Raw genomic sequence first — 15962 nt, forward strand, 5'->3', positions numbered from 1 at the left:
TCACCAGCCGTGCTGCTATTGCCTCAGCGATTTTCCAGTGGTCAAAACAGACTCCTAAAGAAGCCTTCGCCGCTGCCATGGAATCATGGCGTCAGCGTTGTGAAAAATGTGTACGTCTGCAGGGCGATTACGTCGAGAAGTAACGCCAGTTTCATCGATTTCGGGTGAGTAGTTAATTATAAAAAAAAATCGGAGGCCTTAGGACTTGAATGCACCTTGTATTTCTCGCCTGAGTTATCAATTTATGTAATCAGGGAAAGACTTTTCGGACACCCTGTATTTCGTTTAAAAGGCGGGCAAAGGAGCTATTAAGCAGGTGGTGATAATGTTTTTGGCTCACCAGTGTATAACTATCCCCCCGGCGGGTTTCAGTCCCCACTCGAAGCCTACTTACGCCCACAGCCGGCCAGGTCCTGTGTAGTCCATGAAGTCCATGCGCCTGGTGGTCATTATGAAGCCAGCCGCTCCGAACTCGACGGTTCCGTTGTGGATGAGGGCGACCGCTCCGTCCATCTCGTTCTCACTCACCAGTGACCCAAAGTTGCGCACGCGGTACAGTACGATCCTGCGGTAAAATGATGGACATGTTGGCACGAGTCGCAGGAAAGCAAGTGTGATGCAGAGCAGGTGGGATGGAGCTTACGAGAAGTTGAGCAGCGTGGCCAGCGTGGTGGAGAGGCCCCAGCCGAAGCGCGCCATCGTGTCCAGCTGGCGGTCGCTCACGTTCTTCAGGCGCTCGCCCAGGTTGTCCAGCGGCGTGTCCACGATCTGTAAGACCAGTCTACATCTACATCTACATCCATACTACATTCGATCCTTGCGAAACCCTACGTTTCAGCAGAATAATGCACGACCGCATGTTGCAGGTCCTGTGCGGGCCTTTCTGGATACAGAAAATGTTCGACTCCTGCCCTGGCCAGCACATTCTCCAGATCTTTTAGCAAGTAAAAACGTCTGGTCAATGGTGGCCGAGCAACTGGCTCGTCACAATACGTCAGTCACTACTCTTGATGAACTGTGGTATCGTGTTGAAGCTGCATGGGCAGCTGTACCTGTACACGCCATCCAAGCTCTGTTTGACTCAATGCCCAGGCGTATCAAGGCCGTTATTACGGCCAGAGGTGGTTGTTCTGGGTACTGATTTCTCATGATCTATGCACCCAAATTGCGTGAAAAGGTAAACATATGTCAGTTCTAGTATAATATATTTGTCCAATGGATACCCGTTTATCATCTGCATTTCTCCTTGGCGTAGCAATTTTAATGGCCAGTAGTGTAGTAACCTGAAGGTGCGACTGCACAGAGGAGCTGTTACCTGATATGGATTCTAATTGGGCAGGGATCCATTAGTATCTGGCCTGATAGACAATGGCGCGTAAGAAACGTGAATTTGGTTCTTAGCTTCAGAGAAGATTGCATCTGCAGCAGATTCCTCGAGCCCTGTGCGTTAGTGATTCGTCTATGACGGCAAGCCTCGACACGAGGGGTTGCTTTCAGTTAAAACACTTTCTACCGAAGTTATACACTGGCGGAAGTGGGAAGCGTTACAGATACTGAAACATTGAACTATCATTCCGTTCGTAATTGATGTCCATCATCAATATTAGGAATTTTTTGGCATGCCTGAGACAAATGCTGTGTAGGTTCATGAAGATTGCTGGCTGGAAGCTGGTATGAAGGTTTAGGTCTATGTATTCTACATCTACATCTATACTCCGCAAGCCACCTGACGGTGTGTGGCGGAGGGTACCTTGAGTACCTCTATCGGTTCTCCCTTCTATTCCAATCTCGTATTGTTCGTGGAAAGAAGAATTGTCGGTATGCCTCTGTGTGGGCTCTAATCTCTCTGATTTTATCCTCATGGTCTCTTCGCGAGATATACGTAGGAGGGAGCAATATACTGCTTGACTCTTCGGTGAAGGTATGTTCTCGAAACTTTGACAAAAGCCCGTACCGAGCTACTGAGCGTCTCTCCTGCAGAGTCTTCCACTGGAGTTTATCTATCATCTCCGTAACGCTTTCGCGATTACTAAATGATCCTGTAACGAAGCGCGCTGCTCTCCGTTGGATCTTCTCTATATCTTCTATCAACCCTATCTGGTACGGATCCCACACTGCTGAGCAGTATTCAAGCAGTGGGTGAACAAGCGTACTGTAACCTACTTCCTTTTCTTTTCGGATTGCATTTCCTTAGGATTCTTCCAATGAATCTCAGTCTGGCATCTGCTTTACCGACGATCATCATTATATGATCATTCCATTTTAAATCACTCCTAATGCGTACTCCCAGGTAATTTATGGTATCAACTGCTTCCAGATGCTGACCTGCTATTTTGTAGCTAAATGATAAAGGATCTATCTATCTTTCTGTGTATTCGCAGCACATTAGACCTGTCTACATTGAGATTCAATTGCCATTCCCTGCACCATGCGTCAATTCGCTGCAGATCCTCCTGCATTTCAGTACAATTTTCCATTGTTACAACCTCTCGATACACCACAGCATCATCTGCAAAAAGCCTCAGTGAACTTCCGATGTCATCCACAACGTCATTTATATATATTGTGAATAGCAACGGTCCTATGACACTCCCCTGCGGCACACCTGAAATTACTCTTACTTCGGAAGACTTCTCTCCATTGAGAATGACATGCTGCGTCCTGTTATCTAGGAACTCCTCAATCCAATCACACAATTGGTCTGATAGTCCATATGCTCTTACTTTGTTCATTAAACGACTGTGGGGAACTGTATCGAACGCCTTGCGGAAGTCAAGAAACACGGCATCTACCTGTGAACCCGTGTCTATGGCCCTCTGAGTCTCGTGGACGAATAGTGCGAGCTGGGTTTCACATGACCGTCTTTTTCGAAAGCCATGCTGACTCCTACAGAGTAGATTTCTAGTCTCCAGAAAAGTCATTATACTCGAACACAATACGTGTTCCAAAATTCTACAACTGATCGACGTTAGAGATATAGGTAGTTCTGCACATCTGTTCGACGCCCCTTCTTGTAAACGGGGATGACCTGTGCCCTTTTCCAATCCTTTGGAACGCTACGCTCTTCTAGAGATCTACGGTACACCGCTGCAACAAGGGGGGCAAGTTCCTTCGCGTACTCTGTGTAAAATTGAACTGGTATCCCATCAGGTCCAGAGGCCTTTCCTCTTTTGAGCGATTTTAATTGTTTCTCTATCCCTCTGTCGTCTGTCTCAACCTATGTGTAAATACACTGACGGAAAAAATCGCAGCATCAAATGCAGTTAAGGGGGGACGTTGATGAAATTGACCAAAAATATCAATTTTCGATTTACTTTTTATTTGTTAGTACAACTCATGAACAATAAGTTCCCAAAGTTTCAATGTTGAAATCGCATCCGAAGTGCCTGAAAATTTATTAAAAGTGTGACGTCGGCTCCTTGCCACGCCCACTGAGGCGTAACGCCTTTGCATCGCTCCTGTCACTTGTTAGGACGATATCGTTATAGGCATGAGTCGTCGACAGATGTCACCAGCTGACATGGGCCTGAGTTACAGAGCTGCACGTAGTTGTACTAGTAGGCGGCAGAGGTCAGCAGTTGACGGGCAGTGCTAGCAGTCGTAGTAGAAACCATGTTGTAAAGTTATGTTTGATTAATATTTAATGTATTTGCATAATGATGTATGTTTTATATGTGTAGTAATTAGCGTGTGAGTGTTGTATGAGTGAAGAAGAACAGAAGTAAATGAAAATTGTTTTGTTTATTCACAAAGTACCAGTTAAACTATACAGGGGATTTACTATAATTAAATGTGCAGTCAGTTTATGGTACTAATAAATCGTGAGTAGAACACAAATTAATCGGTAATTTCACAAGGAGTAATTTTATATTTGATACTTTTCTAAATTTCTTTATTTATCAATTGCCACAGAAAGAAATGTTTTACTGTGATTGGTCATTGAAGTAAATCGCGGGTTAGCGCGGGATAATACTGCAACCTGATTTGTTGTTTGTGATATCAGCCAATCAGAAAAATGCAGGCTCGCGCCAATCTATGCTGGGAAAAAAGCCTTTGGTGTGATCTAGGGGAATCAGGGCTGAGTGTTCGAACTAGTAACATCTCATTGAAAGCAGCTCCGACGAAAGTACTGTAAAATCGCGGAAAAATGCTAATTACGAGTTCGCGAAGTAGTACAAAGTGTATTTAAGTGAACGGTATAGTGGAAGTCGTGTGGAATTTCCGACGGAATATCAAAATTATTGCTTTTGAGTGTTAGTTAAAACCGCGTGGCGTGTTGTGCGATCCAAGACTGGAACAGGTATTACGTGTAGAGCAGAGGGCACAACATTTGAGCGAGCATTTTCACAACTAAACGATTCGGTGAACTCTATTAACTTCGGTAACCGGTGTAAATACCATAAACTGGCTACATGTGTGATTGTGGTGTGTGCGTGTGAACTTTATATTGTGTTTCCACTTAGTACGTACTTGGCAGTATTAACTGTAATCTTTATCTTAAAAATACACCTGAAAATTTACATTTCCAAGTTAAAACTTTTATTTAAGTAGCTAGCCACATCCCGTTTACCGGACAATTCTATGTATGTTGCGACCTGCAATAGACAGTAGTGGTCTAGTATTTTCTACTACAGCTTTTAGCTAGACAAATGAACATTGCTGGCAGGGCGGTAAAAAGTAACGTGCCGCGCCGAACCACGTTTTGAAGCAGCCCTTCGATACCAGCTCAGTGAACAACGATTCTGTGTATTACTTTCAAACAAACGTGCGCAGGATACATCTAGGAGGCCACGATAAACACACTTTGGTTTTACAGATCATCTTCGACTATGTTCCGTATCTTATAAACAATAACAAACTAGCTGCATCGTTTATGCCTTGTGATACTGACGGAGATTTATGCAAGTGTTCGATTCTTTCTTCATTCAGTTAAGCCACGATCACAAAGAGTGCATGGGCTACATATTTCCACATGTTGTCAGCAGATGAACACCCTATTCATTATGTGTGCCACATTAGGTGGTGTAAATATCTACAAGGTCAGAGGGATAACAACCCCTACATTCACAAAGAGAGGGTTCCAGATTGTATCATGGATCTTGTCAAGCCCACTTACAGGTTTCTGGCCGATCCTGCACTTCTCAAAAAGTGTGTTCATGACAAAACCAAAAATCCAAATGAGTCTCTAAATTCACTCATATGGAAACGATGCCCTAAAAACACATTTGCATCTGATACAGTTGTTAGAATTGCAACTTGTGATGCAGTTATTTTATTTAATGGTGGGAACGTCAGGAGGATGAAGGTATTAGAAAGAATGGGCTTCAAGATAAGAAAATTTACTCAAGACAACCTGAGAAAAATAGATTTACAGCGCGTCTCTGCAGCTGAAACGTCAGTTGAAGACCTGGTAAAGGAAAGAAAACAGGCAACAAGAAACCAGAAGAGAAGCGTTGAAGGGAAAGACGACCCAGAGTACAAATGTGGTGCCTTCTGAAAAAGTGCCATAAGGGAAAAAGTTAGGTTGAACTTTAAATTGCGTTTCCTGAAAAGTTTGTTTTTTAAAGTTTATGTACCTTTTCCTCAGATACTATGAATGCTAGAATTATGAAATTTTGTACACATACTTCTGTGAACCTGATAAACGTTGTCTGCAGAGAAAATTTTGCAATTCTGGATGCAAGCTGAGATATAGGGCAAAGTGCTTGGAATTTTGCATGAATTTAAAATTGTACTTGTGGAATTATAATTAAAAAATTATGAAAATTATACTGTTTGACCTATTCCAAAAACCTCATGAGAGAAGTTTACAACATATAAAGAGATGAAACAGAGAAATTATTGTAGAAATCTCTTGAATACTTTCTGAGAAAAAGGAGCATACATTATTCTTTGAAAATAAAACTTCAAATTTCATTAAAAAAAAGTTGAAGATATGTAATCTAAGGATTTTATATGTAAATGTGTTACTTTCAGGTAAAGCGCGGTACAAAATTTCACTGCCATATCTCCAAAACTGTGGATTTGGTGCATTTTTTGAAATAGTGTGTGTTTTTCATCGACGTTCCCCCTTAATGTAGAGTAATGAAATTTCGGGAATACATGTGTCTAGATAATATATTTAAGTGATTAACATTGCAGGATCACAGGTTAATGTAAGGGCGAGGTAATCCATTGCAAATGTGAAACGCTGATACATTAATAAACGGTGTAGCCGCAAGACCGTGGAAGCTTGCAAACGTGCAAGCATTGTGGTATACAGGTGCCGGATGTCAGTTTGTGGGATGGAGTTCCATGCCTGTTGCACTTGGTCGCTCAGTGCAATGATGGTTAATTGGTTGTGGATAACACTGGAGTTGTCGCCCGATGACATCACACATGTGCTCGATTGGAGAGAGATCTAACGATCGAGCAAGCCAAGGCAGCATGCAGACACCCTGTAGAACAGCTGCATGTGGCCGAGCGTTAACCTACTGGAAAACACCCCCTGAAACGCTGCTCACGAATGGCAGCACAGCAGGCCGAATCACCAGACTGACTTACAAATTTGCTGCTAGGGTGCGTCGGATAAACACGAGAGTGCTCCTGATGTCATACGAAATCGAACCCTAGACTTTAACTCCAGGTGTAGCTGAGTAAGTAGGCTGTTTAGGTTTTTATGTTGGTAACGCCACGTAGCGCTCTGTATGAAAATCACTGACTGTGCTGTGTGAAGTCTGTGGCTGGTTTGCATTGTTGGAATATTTGCTATTGTAGTGTTGGGCAGATGGATGTGAACAGCGCGTAGCGTTGCGCAGTTGGAGGTGAGCCGCTAGCAGTTGTGGATGTGGGGAGAGAGATGGCAGAATTTTGAGAACGGGCGATCTGGACGTGTGTCCGTCAAAAAAAGGAAATTTCTAACACTGGGTATCATGAACTGATATATATATGATGACTTTTGAACATGATTAAGGTAAATACATTGTTTGTTCTCTACCAAAATCTTTCATTTGCTAACTATGCCTATCAGTAGTTAGTGCCTTCAGTAGTTAGAATCTTTTATTTAGCTGGCAGTATTGGCGCTCGCTGTATTGCAGTAGTTCGAGTAACGAAGATTTTTGTGAGGTAAGTGATTCATGAAAGGTGTAGGTTATTGTTAGTCAGGGCCATTCTTTTGTAGGGATTATTGAAAGTCAGATTGCGTTGCGCTAAAAATATTGTCTCAGTTTAGTGTTGATCAGAATAAATAAAGAGAGAAATGTCTGAGTACGTTCAGTTCTGCTCAGCTGTTTGACAATCAAATGACATAAGAGGTTTACCAGCACTGTCATTCACAGATTTTTCTAAGGGGACGTTTCAGGTGCGATGAGTCAGCATGGAGACAGGTTAGTTGCAGGCCGGACTACACATCACACGGCCATCACTGGCACAGAGGCAGAACTAGGTTTCACCAGAAAACACAACAGATCTCCACCCTGCCCTCCAGTGAGCTCTCGCCAGACACAACTGAAGTCACAGTTGGCGGTGGTTTGGGGTCAATGACACGGACGCGTCAATAGGATGCACGCTGCAGGGCGTCTGGCTCGGAGCTGTCCTCGAAGTAACCGATTTTTAACAATTCGTTGTTTCATTGTGGTGCCAACTGCTGCTCAAACTGCTGCAAATACAGTACGATGTACCGAACACGATGGTCTTCCCTCTCGGTAGCTCCACGCGGCCGTCTGGAACCCGTTCTTCTTACGACGGTACATTCTCATGACGACCGTCCAAGTCTTTCTGCAGTATCGCAGAAGAAACATCCAGCTTCTCGTAGCCCTATTACACGACCTCGTTCAAGCTCAGTGAGGTGTTGATAATGGCGTCTTTGTCACATTAAAAGCATTCTTGACTAATATCAGTTCACCAAATCGTGGGAAGACTTTGGAAACAGGTTGGAGACTATGCGTCAAGCTGCTTGAAAACCATTCGGGAGTGTAATTTGCAGTCTTCGAAAGAGAGGTAAGAAGGAAATGACAAGTATTTTGGACAGGTCAGGAAAACTGCTGGTGAATCCTGTGGATGCCTTGGGCAGATGGAGGGAATATTTTGAAGAGTTGCTCAATGTAGGTGAAAATACGATCAGTAATGTTTCAGAATTCGAGGTAGAATGGGATAGGAATGATGATGGAAATAGGATCACATTTGAGGAAGTGGAAAAAATGGTCAACAGATTGCAGTGCAATAAAGCGGCTGGGGTGGATGAAATTAAGTCGGAACTCATCAAATACAGTGGAATGTCAGGTCTTAAATGGCTACACAGGATAATTGAAATGGCCTGGGAGTCGGGACAGGTTCCATCAGACTGGACAAAAGCAGTAATCACACCAATCTTTAAACATGGAAACAGAAAAGATTGTAACAACTACAGAGGTATCTCTTTAATCAGCGTTGTGGGTAAAATCTTCTCAGGTATTGTTGAAAGGAAAGTGCGAGTATTAGTTGAGGACCAATTGGGTGAAAATCAGTGTGGGTTTAGGCCACTTAGAGGTTGTCAGGACCAGATCTTTAGCTTACGGCAAATAATGGAGAAGTGTTATGAGTGGAACAGGGAATTGTATCTATGCTTTATAGATCTAGAAAAGGCATATGACCGGGTTCCTAGGAGGAAGTTATTGTCTGTTATACGAGATTATGGAATAGGAAGCAAACTTTTGCAAGCAATTAAAGGTCTTTACATGGATAGTCAGGCAGCAGTTAGACTTGACGGTAAATTGAGTTCATGATTCAGAGTAGTTTCAGGGGTAAGACAAGGCTGCAAGCTGTCTCCACTGTTGTTCATATTATTTATGGACCATATGTTGAAAACAATAGACTGGCTGGGTGAGATTAAGATGTGTGAACACAAAATAAGCAGTCTTGCATATGCGGATGACTTAGTTGTGATGGGAGATTCGATTGAAAGTTTGCAAAGTAATATTTCAGAGCTAGATCATAAATGTAAGGACTATGGTATGAAGATTAGCATCTCCAAAACGAAAGTAATGTCAGTGGGAAAGAAATATAAACGGATTGATTGCCAAATAGGAGGAACAAAGTTAGAACAGGTGGACGGTTTCAAGTACTTAGGATGCATATTCTCACAGGATGGCAACATGGTGAAAGAACTGGAAGCGAGGTGTAGCAAAGCTAATGCAGTCAGTACCAAGACTAAGTTATCTGTGCACCGTTCAATCTTTCGACCAACTTTGTTGTATGGGAGCGAAAGCTGGGTGGATTCAGGCTACCTTATCAACAAGGTTGAGGTTACGGATATGAAAGTAGCTAGGATGATTGCAGGTACTAGTAGATGGGAACAATGGCAGGAGGGTGTCCACAATGAGGAAATCAAAGAAAAACTGGGAATGAACTCTATAGATGTAGCAGTCAGGGCGAAAAGGCTTAGATGGTGGGGTCATGTTACACGCATGGGAGAAGCAAGGTTACCCAAGAGACTCATGGATTCAGCAGTAGAGGGTAGGAGGAGTCGGGGCAGACCGAGGAGAAGGTACCTGGATTCGGTTAAGAATGATTTTGAAGTAACAGGTTTAACATCATAAGAGGCACCAAAGTTAACACTGAATAGGGGATCATGGAGGAACTGTATAAGGGGGGCTATGCTCCAGACTGAACGCTGAAAGGCATAATCAGTCTTAAATGATGATGATCAGTTCACCAAAGATAATAATAATGAGCGTATGGCATTGGTGGCCGGGAGACCCCTCGCGAGGCGGTTCGGCCGCCGCTCCACAAGTTCTTTAACGCCACTACGGCGACTTACGAGTGAATGAGGTTGAAATGATAATGAAAGACACACAACACCCAGTCATCTCGAGGCAGAGAAAATCCCTGACCCCGCCGGAAATCGAACCCGGGACCCCATGCGCGGAAAGCCAGAACGCTACCGCAAGACCACGAGCCTCGGACATCTCAAATATAACTAACGCTCACAACCGTTACTGCGTGTATTTAAAGTAAACCTAATTTGCCTCCTCATTGTGGTTGGTTGGTTGTTTTGGGGAAGGAGACCAGACAGCGAGGTCATCGGTCTCATCGGATTAGGGAAGGGTGGGGAAGGAAGTCGGCCGTGCCCTTTGCAAGGAACCATCCCGGCATTTGCCTGGAGCGATTTAGGGAAATCACGGAAAACCTAAATCAGGATGGTCGGACGTGGGATTGAACCGTCATCCTCCCGAATGCGAGTCCAGTGCCTAACCACTGCGCCACCTCGCTCGGTCCTCATTGTGGCACTGAAGTGTATTTCTTGTGTGACTGGCACGAAATTTCAATAGACATCTTTCAGTTGCAGAAAGACGCCTACCGACATTCGTTTATATCGCACAACTCCTAGGTATTCTGATTTTTTTTTCCGTCAGTGTATATACGCTGATGAATGGCTCTCAATTTTCTATCTCGGAGTACAATTGGAAAAAAAAAAAACATTTCGACATCTGAAGCGCTCGTTGTCTACTGGTAAAGTGTTTCTTAACAATGGCACCCCAAGTCGCTACAAACAGGCAATCAGGAACAGTAACATTTTTTTTGTGGTTTTCACGGCACAGTGGTACCTTTCACAATGACAAACAAACAACATCGATTACGCACTTGCACTTAAATCGCACGAAATTTCAAACCCACCTGTCCCAAATAGGATTGAAGCATTCTCCATTATGTGATTTATGCAATGACGAGGGAGATGTGGACCATCTAGTGTTTTTGATACCAGATACAGGTCAGAACTTTTTTTTTATCCGTGAGTTGGTTAATGTAGGAATTCCCATTCCAACATCGGCTGCGTGTTGCTGCCACGCCAGTAGGTTCAAATGGCTCTGAGCACTATGGGACTTAACTGATGTGGTCATCAGTCCCCTAGAACTTAGAACTACTTAAACCTAACTAACCTAAGGACATCACACACATTCATGCCCGAGGCAGGATTCGAACCTGCGACCGTAGCGGTCACGTGGTTCCAGACTGTAGCGCCTAGAACCGCACGGCCACTCCGGCTGGCACGCCAGTAGGATGCGCTAGTATTAAATGTGATGTTCAACCACTTAAATATAAGTAATATAACTATCAATGGCTACTGTGCACTTTATGTGTAGAAATTTTGTATGATGCTATATTTTTTTCTAAATTTGTAATATAATTTCTTCACGCGTAGTTTCTAGTGGACTCATGTTTCAGTAATTTATTCACACTTTCATTTTTTTTGTAAATAGAAATTAACGAAATGTGTCGTAGTATAGCCATTGAGAATAACATACACATGTAAATGTATCTACTTATTTACTTTCCCAGCGTAGTTTCCAGCTGGGCGCCAATGTTCTTTTCATTTCTTTATTGGAATTTGGCCTCCACCACACCGCCATTCATCACATTTACATTATACAAGACGCTCTGCTTAACTCTGGCACCTCATACAATTCCGAAATGAAACAAAATGTGTGCCAGAGATGCACCTGTTTCAGGTTACTCCAGAGAAGGAACAAAATATTGGCTGTCATGGAGGCCTTCATATGCTGTACGTTTTATATTTGCTATGGTTCCATTTCTTATCATGAAATTCAAACGTTTAAGATTGTACATCATTCATACTAGAACTGAAACACGTTTGTTCAAAACAAATCTGTCCAGAAGCGCACTTCGTGCTTTGTATCTACCCAAAAGAAATAATATAAATGAAGTTAATACCATACTTCAGTACTTATGAAGGACAGTCTAATAGTCAGAGAAAAATGTCACTTGTGGTAAAATTAGGTGGCACCTCCAAGATGCAGTGTCCTCCATTCCTACTTTACAAAACCGATAAACCACCTAATTATACATACAAACTGTCTGTATGCCAGGGCCACGCAAGGGAAGTCAAAGAATTTGACTAGACCATGTACTTAGTGCGCGAATGGAAAAAATATTTATTTAACTAGGAACAATGATTGGAAACGTTAGGTGAAGCCTCTTAGTTTTATTTCGTCAGTACCTGTATTATTCAGCATCTGATCTGTGATGTGATTTAACTTATAACTAAAGTCAATGAACTGAGTTGAAGATTATTCTGTGACGTGATCTTCTTTGTATTATCTTTTGAAGCCACTATGTTTAAGTTCTCATTCCTGAATTTCTTCACTATGCTGTGATTAAATGGATCAACAAACTCGTAAGTCCTATCCATAATTTACACTGTCCACTGAATTTCAACAATGACTCCCACATGTGTCTCTATTATTTGTAGTACTTCTTGAAGAGCTGGAAAAGGCTGACGTTCCTTCAAATCGCCGTAAGAAACTTAGGATTTCTGTTTTTTCCTTCTTCACGACGATACACCTGTAGCATATGGACCTGTTCCAATGTGAGAGCCTTAAGGTTCCTAAAGTATATCGTGTTGTTCGAAATGCTGCTCTTTTTTCATAGCTAGACAGATATGGAAGTCACGATAGGTTACTTGAACACTGTCTTTTGTTAACTGCCCATCAGATACAACAAAATCAACTCCATGTAATACAGCAGTCTTCAGTGATGCTATTGTATTCTCATAGATTTCAGAACAAGTCTGCATTTCTAATTTAAGTGATGTTCCAAGCTCTCAATGGTCACCGTGCAAGCCTAACCATGACTTCTTCCAGAAGTGAGAGTATGAAACACTGTGCTACATTCATACTGCTTGACTGGTTATAAAACGAGGATGTCAACATTTAATTCATCAAAAGAGTGCCGTTTAGCAACTGTTAGTGGAACGACAGAACGTCCTTCGTTTCTCAGCTAAACTTTATTGCTGATGAAACAAAACATTTCCAATGATTTTCCCTAGCAAAATATAAAATTTTCCCCTTGGACAGTAATTACATTGTCTGTTCAAATTATTTGTTACTTCTTGCCGTTGCTTTCTTATGAGGTCTTTTTTCTACTGTTCATTCACCATCTGTACAGGTAAAGCATGAAGTCCTGCCTTTCTTAGAATTAGCTGTTCTCAACCACATGCTAGGCGAGATGGTTATGGTGAGGCGTAGCGCCGTATAACGATCCTGCCTTGGAGGCGGTTAAGTGGGAGATGTGTCTCAGAGCTGGGTAGTGACAGTTGGTGACGCGAAACTGGACGCGCACGTAGTTTATGTATCAGCCGATAGAGGACAATATTGGATAGGGAGACTGTGATTTTAGTTTCGATTGTGCCCACTAGAGGCACTAAAGTAATAGAATGTTTTTCATAAACTGTTCTAGTATTTTCGTAATATGTTATTGTGTCTTTTTGTCTAGGTAAAATATTATAAATGTGTTTTAGCTGTATGAATGATGCGTGAGTGTGGTTTAAGGTTAATATGAATATAATGGTTTAGCGAGTTATCTAGTAGGATTTAGTGTGGGAACATTTCGAAGAAGTATGGATATGGACAAAGGGAATTTTTGTAGAATAGATTTGTAAAGTATGTTTATGGTAAAGGGAAAGTTAATTCAGGTATAAATAACAATAGTAAATAACTTTAGGCATAAGCAAAACTTCAGCATATTAGATAATTGCCTCGGTAAAAAGTGCAGTCGTCAGGTTTACTATTTTGCAATTGGTTATTGGTGAAAAGCGCGGATTGACGCGGGAGAATGTTGTTGTGCTATCGGCTGTTGAGTAAACTGACCAATGGTAAAGCAATATTCTTCGCGCGCCTTTCTCTGCTGGTAGAGAAGACTTAGAGTATTCTAGAGAAGAGTGGGAGCCTAGCCATGAAACAGTTCGGACGTGTGTAGTAGTAGTTCCGATGGAAACGATGAGTTGCCGGATCTAGCAGTGTTTCATACATCAAAAGTGTGGTAAAGTGACGGCATAATTATTCCGATGGGCGTGTAGAAATTTCGTAATTTTTAAGTGAATTTTTGTGACGAGAAAAGACATATATTCCGCGTGGCGTATTGAGCAGGTAAAGGCTAAAAACTGTGACTGCATTTGGTACCGACAGGCTTAATATTGTAAGTAGGCTGTTTATGTTTTCTTATTGGCAACGCTACGTAGCGCTCTGTATGAAAATCACTGGCTGGGCTGTGTGCAGTCTGTGGCTGGTTTGCATTGTTGTTGGCTATTGTAGTGTTGGGCAGCTGGATGTTAACAGCGCGTAGCGTTGCGCAGTTGGAGGTGAGCCGCCAGCAGTGGTGGATGTGAGGAGAGAGATGGAGTTTTGAAATTTGTAATACTGGATATCATGAACTGCTATATACATTATGACTTTTGAACACTATTAAGGTAAATGCATTGTTTGTTCTCTGTTAAAATCTTTCATTTTCTAACTATGCCTATCAGTAGTTAGTGCCTTCCGTAGTTTGAATCTTTTATTTAGCTGGCAGTAGTGGCGCTCGCTGTATTGCAGTAGTTCGAGTAACGAAGATTTTTGTGAGGTAAGTGATTTGTGAAACGTATAGGTTAATGTTAGTCAGGGCCATTATTTTGTAGGGATTTCTGAAAGTCAGATTGCGTTGCGCTAAAAATATTGTGTGTCAGTTTAAGCACAGTCATGTATAATTTTTGAAAGGGGACGTTTCAATATTTGGCGAGCATTCTCAATCGAAAACAATCCGTATTTTTGTAGCTATTACGATTTCGGGAAATGCAACACCATAAACTTGCAAACGTGAGTGAAAGGGATTGAGTGACTGTGTTAAGACTAGCACGGGCTTGGCAGTGACACTTGTTCACCTAAGTTTCAGAATATATTAATTGAGGACAAAATTTCCAATCTTTCATTTGTGTGAGAACTTTCTCCCGAAACGTAGATTAGTGACTTAAATTGCAGCCTGGCTTACGTCGAAGTACAGTAGGTTTCACTCGGCTTTCTGCTGAGACAATGTTCACAGGTAGGTGCAGGTCTGTCGTAAAGGGACGGAAAGAACCGCGCCCCCGTAGTGGGGCAGGAGTTCCAATTAGAAATACTTTGGAAGGGATTTGCCGTTGCGACATTTGCCCAACGGCAAACTTCGGGCAGAACTGGTGGAAACTGGAAGTTAATTCTGAGCTACGGTGATGTCGAAGACTTTCGCGGCACGTGTCGTCAGTCGCTGGCGATGTGATCGACGGCGGGAGCGATTTTATGGGAACTGCTGATGGGAGTACTATTGGATGGTGAATCTTGAATAGACAGCAGTAAATGGAGTAAATATTTCTGTAGAGTCATACACGAAGCGCAAGTGTAAAATTTAGAGAAATTCGGACAGCCGTTTATCGAACACCTTGTCAGTTAAACCTTATACATTTTCTACTACTGTCTCTGTATCTGACGGCCAAAATATACTGACTACGAATAAGAAAATTCAGTAGAAGATGCTGTTGCAAACTGGACAAACCAAAACAAACACATAAGATCACATACTTTAGTACACTGTAAAACCAAAACAGCTCCTCCCGAACTGACCATGAAGGCCCAACGGTACTGACCGGCCGCCAAGCCATCCTCAGCCTATAAGGCATCACTGGATGCGGATGTGGAGGGGCATATGGTCAGCACACAGCTCTCCTGGCCGTATGTCAGTTTCCGAGACCGGAGCCGCTACTTCTCAATTAAGCAGCTCTTCAGTTTGTCTCACAAGGTGTGAGTGCACCCCGCTTGTCAACAGCGCCCGGCAGACCGGACGGTCACCCATCCAAGTGCTAGCCCAGCCCGACAGCGCTTAACTTCGGTGATCTGACGGGAAGCGGTGTTACCACTGCGGCAAGGCCGTTGGCTTAGTACGTTATTAGTATACATAAATTCGGACAGCCGTTTATCGAACACCTTCGCAGTTAAACCCTATACATTTCCTACTACTGTCTCTGTGTCTGACCGGCTAAACTATACTGACTACGAATAAGGAAATTCAGTAGAAGATGCGGTTGCAAACTGGACAAAACAAAGACACAAGATCATATACTTTACTACATTATTAGTATACATAAGTCTCATTTTGTACGCCCAGCTTTTTACAGTATCCCTTCGTGAACAACTGACTTTCTT

The 15962-nt window shown here is 42.6% G+C and overlaps 1 protein-coding gene and 1 pseudogene across 1 annotated transcript in view; both read right to left on the minus strand.

Annotated features, from left to right (window-relative positions):
* The window catches only part of LOC126088479 (glutamate receptor ionotropic, delta-1-like), an 87245-nt gene that overhangs the window by 57630 nt on the left and 13653 nt on the right, over positions 1-15962 (minus strand). The window contains exons 2-3 of the mRNA XM_049906620.1: positions 644-768; positions 395-565 (exon numbers count right to left, since the gene is read on the minus strand). Of these exons, the coding sequence (XP_049762577.1) occupies positions 395-565; positions 644-768 (296 nt within the window). The remainder of the gene's footprint in view (positions 1-394; positions 566-643; positions 769-15962) is intronic.
* On the minus strand, positions 15577-15694 carry LOC126089906 (5S ribosomal RNA; annotated as a pseudogene).

This window comes from Schistocerca cancellata, chromosome 6 (genome assembly GCF_023864275.1).
Source record: "Schistocerca cancellata isolate TAMUIC-IGC-003103 chromosome 6, iqSchCanc2.1, whole genome shotgun sequence".
NCBI classification, from domain to species: Eukaryota; Metazoa; Arthropoda; class Insecta; order Orthoptera; family Acrididae; genus Schistocerca; species Schistocerca cancellata.